The 7780-nt window shown below is 40.1% G+C and overlaps 1 protein-coding gene across 1 annotated transcript; it reads left to right on the forward strand.

The window, feature by feature from the left end:
- Positions 1 to 1086: 1086 nt before the first annotated feature.
- sf3b5 (splicing factor 3b, subunit 5) lies at positions 1087 to 2000 on the forward strand. Its single transcript, XM_058058646.1, has 2 exons — positions 1087 to 1207; positions 1530 to 2000. The coding sequence occupies exon 2, from the start codon at positions 1531 to 1533 to the stop codon at positions 1789 to 1791; it is 261 nt and encodes an 86-aa protein (XP_057914629.1). The 5' UTR covers positions 1087 to 1207; position 1530; the 3' UTR covers positions 1792 to 2000.
- The last annotated feature ends 5780 nt before the right edge of the window (positions 2001 to 7780 follow it).

Genomic DNA, 7780 nt, shown 5'->3' on the forward strand with positions numbered 1-7780 from the left:
GAAAAAACGTACAAAAGAACACGTAGGTCATTGCCAGACGGATTCCAATTATATTCTCTTGTGTGAGCCTCTTCTCAAGGGCTATTCTTCCACAGAGCATGTTAGCGCTGCAGCCATCCTGATGATCAGTGGGCCATTTGAAAGGCTGATTACGTCCGCATATGTCACACTTGAGGCTCAACACCCCCCCACCCCCCACACCCATCATTAAAACAACATATTGATCCTATCATCTTTTCATTTCATCCATTGTTCCCCAGGGGAGACACACGACAACGTTGATCATTTCCCACATGAAACTTCGAAATGTTCTCAGGCAATTCCCATTCCTGGCGTACAGCGGCTTCCGCAAAAAAGGAAACACACTGGCAGCGACATTACGCAGGTGCTAAAAGGTTGAAATCCCACTTGGACCGCATGCCCGCGCGCTGCATGTGGTTTGATGTCCTCCCAGATGATGTTGCCATGGCGACGGAGCATTTTTAACGCGTTATTGTGAAAGGTTTGACTTCTCTCATACATGCACACACATCACTATTAGATATTTATTAGATAGATAGATAGATAGATAGATAGATAGATAGATAGATAGATAGATAGATAGATAGATAGATAGATAGATAGATAGATAGATAGATAGATAGATAGATAGATAGATAGATAGATAGATAGATAGATAGATAGATAGATAGATAGATAGATAGATAGATAGATAGATAGATAGATAGATAGATAGATAGATAGATAGATAGATAGATAGATAGATAGATAGATAGATCATGTGTCATGCATGATATTTTTAATTCCACGTTTTACATATTTAGATATTGTTGCGACAAGGTATCGGACCATAAATTAATAAACAATTAATAAAATAATAATAATAAATAATTAATAAAAACAATTTGCCCCGTACAACAGTCACATCACTTAATTCAACAACGTACGCTCCATACACTTTTTACACCAAACGTGCCAACATAGTGCGAGTGTTAAACCCTGGCTTTTCATACATATGATGATGGTACAAGTAATAAGATAAAAAATATGAAAGAAAGTAAATATTTGTCCGTGTTTGGGGAACGGGGAAAAATATTGCAGGTTCATGTTTCACGTCGGAACGTTTTTGTCTGAACGGACACACCGGAAGTCTTCTCCACATCGAATTGTAACCATTTGAGACGTTACCGTCGTAAACCTTTCCAGAGTAAGTTTATTTCCTTGAACTTGTCTTCGACGAATAATGCTGCAAATAAGAAGTTTTAAGCTATTATAATCATCGGTTGTGTTTGGATTCATGTCAACGTTTTGCTTTTTCTGTCGTTTTAAATTTTAGCGGTGTTAGCAAGCTAGCTCGCTCGTTTCCTGTTAGCGTTAGCTTGTACCAAACAAAGCATGTTTGATTGCGATGTAGGTTATGATAGCTTAATACGTTATTATTACCAAAAGAGCCGAAACAAGGTAGTATTTTGTTATTTTCATTAATACAAATAATCGTCAAGCTGTGTTCTACTTACCCTTCCTCGCAGCATGACGGACAGATACAACATCCACAGCCAGCTGGAGCACCTCCAGTCCAAGTACATTGGCACCGGGCACGCCGACACCAGCAAGTGGGAATGGCTGGTGAACCAACACCGGGACTCGTATTGCTCCTACATGGGACACTTTGACCTCCTCAACTACTTCTCGGTGGCCGAGAACGAGAGCAAAGCGCGCGTCCGCTTCAACCTAATGGAGAAGATGCTGCAGCCATGTGGACCACCGGCAGACAAACCTGACGACGCCTAGACGCTTGTTTTTTTGTATTTTTACATTCACAAATCACAAATGGACTAGTCTTCACTAATTTCATTCTGGAACTTGAGGTTCTGCAGCTATTTTTTTCTGTTACTTGAGCCAAACTTGCGAGCAGGAAGAAAAATGCAAGTTTCTGGCTTTTAAATAACTGCAGTGCTTTGCTTATTCATTGTTATTAATTAAATCATATTTCTCACCAACCGACTGCACCTATGTTCAAAGCTGACAGGTTGTTTTAACATGGAAGGGGTGTTAGCATGCTAACACCTTACATAAAAACGCTAATAGTGTTTGTATAAGTGCCTAGCTCTGAAAATGTCCACATAACTTAGCATGCTAACACCTAGCATGATAACACTGTCTGCTAGTATACTCATGTTATCATGCTAGCAATGGTAACATTTTAATTTTAGCATGCCACCACCTAGCATAATAGCACTAATAGTGTTTATATAAGTGCCTACCTCTGACAGTGTCAACAAAGTCAGTATCATTTAGCATGCCAACACCTTGGAATGCATGTTAGAATGCTAGCAATATTAGCATGCTAACACCTAGCATGATAGCACAAAGTTTCTGCTTGATTAATCATGAAATGGAAAAAAAATGCTAGTATGTGTGTTGGAATGCATGTTAGAATGCTAGCAATATTAGCATGCTAACACCTTGCATAATAGTGTTTACCTATGAAAATGGCCAATGTGACAATGCTATATGCATGCTAGCAATGCATATGTGAGTGCTACGTGTTTATATACAGTATGTGTCTCCCCATGACAATAGCAGAAAATTGCCAATATTAGCATGCTAGCAATGCTAATGCTAAACAGATAAAGCTTGGTGTAGGTACTAAAACGATTACATTCTGGGGTGTTCAGGGTCCTAGAATTTACAGGTGGATAATTGTGTATGAATTATGGTAATGAATTGATGAAGTCTACTTCAAAGATTCCTAACAGTGAAGGGCATCACATTTACACTTGCACAATTGGGACATGTCCGATAGGGAGTATAGGAAGTAGCAGTACTTATACGCAATTACTTTAGAAATACAGTTTTGTGCTCTTATCTTTTATAAACTAATGCAACACTTAACTCCATAACACACATTTACTGTTTTCATAAAGAAATATGAAGTGCACACATGAATTATTAACCATTGTAGCTTCAGGCGACCCAAACATGAATTATTGACCTTACAGCTTCAGGCGAGGGTGTATTCATAGGGGAGAATATGTGTGCTCCATGAATAAATGATTCAATAGCAGCGCATAGCATGGAGAGTCGTTCACTTACATGTAATTGTACTTGATCTCATTAGATTATGTATTTTTGATTCAATAGAACAAAAAAGAGAAACACCATCTGTTGGTTTATTGCAGGGGTGTCCAAACTTCTTCCACTGGGGGCAGAATGCTGAAAGTTGACGGATGCGGAGGGGGGGGGGGGCTACATTGATATTTTTCACAGATTGTAGGTAATTATGGGTGTAATTGTAATTACAGATTGTAATTGTAGGTAATTTAACCGCTATATATAGTGGTTAAAACATCTCGCTTGTGTATGCATGTTGGGTTAATTGACGACTCCAAATTGTCCATCCCGCCTCTCGCCCGAAGACAGCTGGGATAGGCTCCAGCACCCCCACGACCCTCGTGAGGAAAAAGCGGTAGAAAATGAATTAATGAATGAATTGTCCATAGGTATGAATGTGAGTGTGAATGGTTGTTTGTCTATATGTGCCCTGTGATTGGCTGGCCACCAGTCCAGGGTGTACCCCGCCTCTCGCCCGAAGACAGCTAGGATAGGCTCCAGCAACCCCCGCAACCCCCTTGAGGAAAAAGTGGTAGAAAATGAATTAATGAATGAATTGTCCATAGGTATGAATGTGAGTGTGAATGGTTGTTTGTCTATATGTGCACTGTGATTGGCTGGCCACCAGTCCAGGGTGTACCCCGCCTCTCGCCCAAAGACAGCTGGGATAGGCTCCAGCACCCCCGCGACCCTCGTGAGGAAAAAGCGGTAGAAAATGAATGAATGAATTGTCCATAGGTATGAATGTGAGTGTGAATGGTTGTTTGTCTATATGTGCCTTGTGATTGGCTGGCCACCAGTCCAGGGTGTACCCCGCCTCTTGCCCGAAGACAGCTGGGATAGGCTCCAGCACCCCCTGTGAGGTTAAGAAATTAAAATGAATGAATCTCAATATGGGGGGATACTGTAGCATCTGGCTGAGGTCCGCGCCGTCCGAATGCTTTTTGGGGAAAAAAAAAAACAATAGATGAATAAAAATGAATCAGGGAAAAAAAACGATAAATAGCTTCCCGCCATCCTAAGACATGCAGCATTTGACGTGTGTCTTTAAAAGAGATGAAAATACAGGAATAAAAAAAGGTGGCTTTGACCTGCCAATGGGAACTTGTTTACGACTGTGATGAGTCACTGTTGAGAGATGAGTCAGCGTGATGAGGTCATTATTGTTGTCATGTCTCTTTGCGGGGCAATTCCTCGCCATCTGTTCCCCCTGCCACACTGATGGAAACAACGCTGCCCAGCCAGGCGTGGACCAAACACACGCATACACACACTACCGCGCTGCGCTTCCTCTCTCCTTCCTTGAGGGACCTTGAGGTAATGATGCCTGCAGCGGTCAATAAATGCAAGCAGGTAGAATCCTACTTCATTAGCCTGCAAGAAACATCTACCTACCTTCTATGGACTAAACAAGGCCAGCTGTGAGACAGTTACTCCAGGTCAAAATATCTATACATATATACATTTTTATATTTATAAAAAATAATAGTAAAATAATGAATCTAGCATTTTATGTTTCATCATTAAATATTCAATAAATAATCGCATCCGTATGATAGCACGGTACTCAGTATTTACATACGGCGAGAGGCGGGGTACACCCTGGACTGGTGGGCCAGCCAATCACAGAGCACATATAGACAAACAACCATTCACACTCACATTCATACCTATGGACAATTTGGAGTCGCTAATTAACCTAGCATGTTTTTGGAATGTGGGAGGAAACCGGAGTACCCGGAGAAAACCCACGCATGCACGGGGAGAACATGCAAACTCCACACAGAGATGGCCGAGGGTGGAATTGAACCTTGGTCTCCTTGCTGTGAGGTCTGCGCGCTAACCACTCGACCACCGTGCTGCCTTTGTTTTTTTAATTAATACAAAATTCTTTTGACTTGTACGTATTTTTCCATTATTTTTTTTACAATCAAGGCCTCACAGCTGGGAAACTTGAGTTCAATTCCACCCTTATAACTAAGGATGGGAATATTGTAACAACGCTATTTCATTGACCGCCAAGTCTACAATAGCAAATGCCAATAGAAGCAATATAGCAATAAAAGAGCTGCGGCTGTAGGCAACCTCCCGATGCCATTTTTTTTGCACTTTATGTTGTCACAAGATTAAAACGTGACAAGATTTTTTGTTCCTGTGGGCACAAGACTTAATTATTAGACTTAATAATTAATCACACAATAAATGAAAATGGGGCTGTACGGCGGGCCTAGTGGTTAGCACGCAGGCCCCACAGCTAGGAGACCCGAGTTCAATTCCACCCAGGGCCATATCTGTGTGGAGTTTGCATGTTCTCCCCGTTCATGTGTGGGTTTCTCCCACATTCCAAAAACATGCTATTATTTATTATTATTTCTATTATTAAACACTGATCCACGTTATTCTTTGGGTTATGTAATATCTAATGATTATTTTGTGCCTTCCAATCTGGTTGTGTTGGCACATTACAGCCAAGAGACACAAGCAAACAGAAATCCCTTTCACAGATGAACCACAATGAGCTTACATAACCTTTCCCTCCTCTCTCTTTTTGTAATAACGACAAGAAAGTGAAGGAGTGCGTAATACGAGGCCTCCTCTGACTCCAGTCGGCCTGAGGCGGCTTAAGACTGATGTTTCATTTCTGCACTTTTTCATTTGAGATAACGACCTGGTTACAGCCGACACCTCCAGGGTGGAAACTACCTTGTCATCCTACGAGAGGAAAAGTTATGACTGAAATCCATCTGTACTCCAAAGTTCTTCTGCCGACACTTTGTCAAAAAAAAAAAATGCTGGAAATTCTGTGTGTGCAGATAAACTGATTTGTTCATATTTAAGAGTGGCCTTTTATTGTGGCCAGCTGAACCTGTGAGGTGGATGGATCGTCTCACAAACACAAATTTTGACTTTTTGTGCACACAGAAAAAGATGGGAGAAAATAAAAAAATGTTTCTATTTCAGTTCAGTGTCATTTCCCTGGACATCAACATGTTGATTAACGCTGATGTCAGCTAACGCTAACAAGCTCGCGTGGCTTCGCACGGAACAGATAATGGGCCGTCAGCGCGCTTAATGGCCAGCGGTCGTTAACTGCAATGAGCCGAAGCTAATGGGATTGTCCTTTTAACTTTAACCAGGAAGGAAGCCACTCGGACTCGACCAAAGGCGACATTTAAGGTGCCATTTTTGGATTAATCATGCCTGAAAATGCTAACATTTTAAATTGAAGTGGAAAGTTTAGAAAACAACATAAAAAAAACAAGCATGATAAGTGAGCAGAAAAAAACTGTTTCCGACCTATATTTTCTTGCCATTATTAGAGCCCTCCATACATGAAATAACACCCCTATAGTCACCTTTACGCTAGTATTATATAGGCGACATGATCCACAAAAATACAGTAAGACGTGAATAAGACTCATGTTCATGTGTGTTGGGAGCTGAGAGTGGAGTGGGGGGCAGACAGGAAGTGACACTGGGGGTTCGGAGTTTTAGCTTGGCAGTAGCTCATATCTACCGTAGGTAGGAGTACATGGTAGAAATGTGTCCTAACTGTCAGAGACCATTTTCACTGGAAGCCGAAATCCAAAGAAACACAGCTGAGTAGGTGCAGGTTCTGGAAGAACTAGAAATTGAGGAATAGGTGCAGGTTCTGGAAGAACTAGAAATCAAGGTGTTTTTGTGCCTACCAGATTACCAGATTTTCAGCAGCTAATCAGAATGATGAACATACTAGCATTATTAAGCATCATTTTTGGTTCTATACTGTACTATAATCTTTACTGTATATTCAATGCAAAAACTGTTTTAATAGTATTTTATTTCCTGTCATTGTTATTGAACCACAGCTAGCAACATAACAATTTAACATAACTATTTTTTAGTTTAAATAAAATTACCGCTTGATTCGTTCTTTTGTGTGTTTCTCATAATATGGACTTTTTTTTAATGGGTATTTTGTCATTAATATTTCGACTTTAAGCTACTAAAATGACATTTTTCATACTATTAAAAAAATATTTACAGAAAATATGAAATTTTCTCATTGGATTACAATTAGTGATGTCTGATAATTATCATCATAAAAATGTGAGATTGGTTGTGTTGATCGATAGATTTTTTGCCCATCGTGAAAAACGATTTTTAAAATGTTTTTTTTTTTTTAATGTATACAACACATATGTGTTCATTCCACCATACTGGTATCGGCTGATATCGGTATCAGAAACTGAGAGTTGAACAATATCGGCATATCGTTTTTCGGCAAAAAAGCTAAAATTGGAAAACCCTAATTCCAACTTTTTCCTCTTAGTATTTTGACTTTATTCTGATACAATGACAGATTTTTAAAAAATTGTTGCTGTTATTTTCCCGTTTATTCCAGGGTATTTTTTAAAATTACATTTTTAGAATATGCTACAGTCTAATAATAAAACAGCCACGGGTCGCAAATGCCCCCTGCGCCACACTTTGGATACCCCTGACTCAGAACCTCCTTAAAATCCCAAAGTGTGTGCGGGAGAATGTTCTGAACTCCTGTTTCCATTCCAGTGCATTCTATTGAGAAGAACACTGCAGCCAGGAGAACATCAATCTTTTTCATAAGCATCGCCAACGCGGAATAAAGAAACACAATAAAGACAGCAGTCAAAAAGAGTGTAAAACA

The sequence above is a fragment of the Doryrhamphus excisus genome, chromosome 20, assembly GCF_030265055.1.
Source record: "Doryrhamphus excisus isolate RoL2022-K1 chromosome 20, RoL_Dexc_1.0, whole genome shotgun sequence".
Taxonomy (NCBI): Eukaryota; Metazoa; Chordata; class Actinopteri; order Syngnathiformes; family Syngnathidae; genus Doryrhamphus; species Doryrhamphus excisus.

Bases quoted from the DNA above. Each gene is read 5' to 3' on its own strand.
- sf3b5 (XM_058058646.1), top strand. From the start codon at position 1,531: ATGACGGACAGATACAACATCCACAGCCAGCTGGAGCACCTCCAGTCC.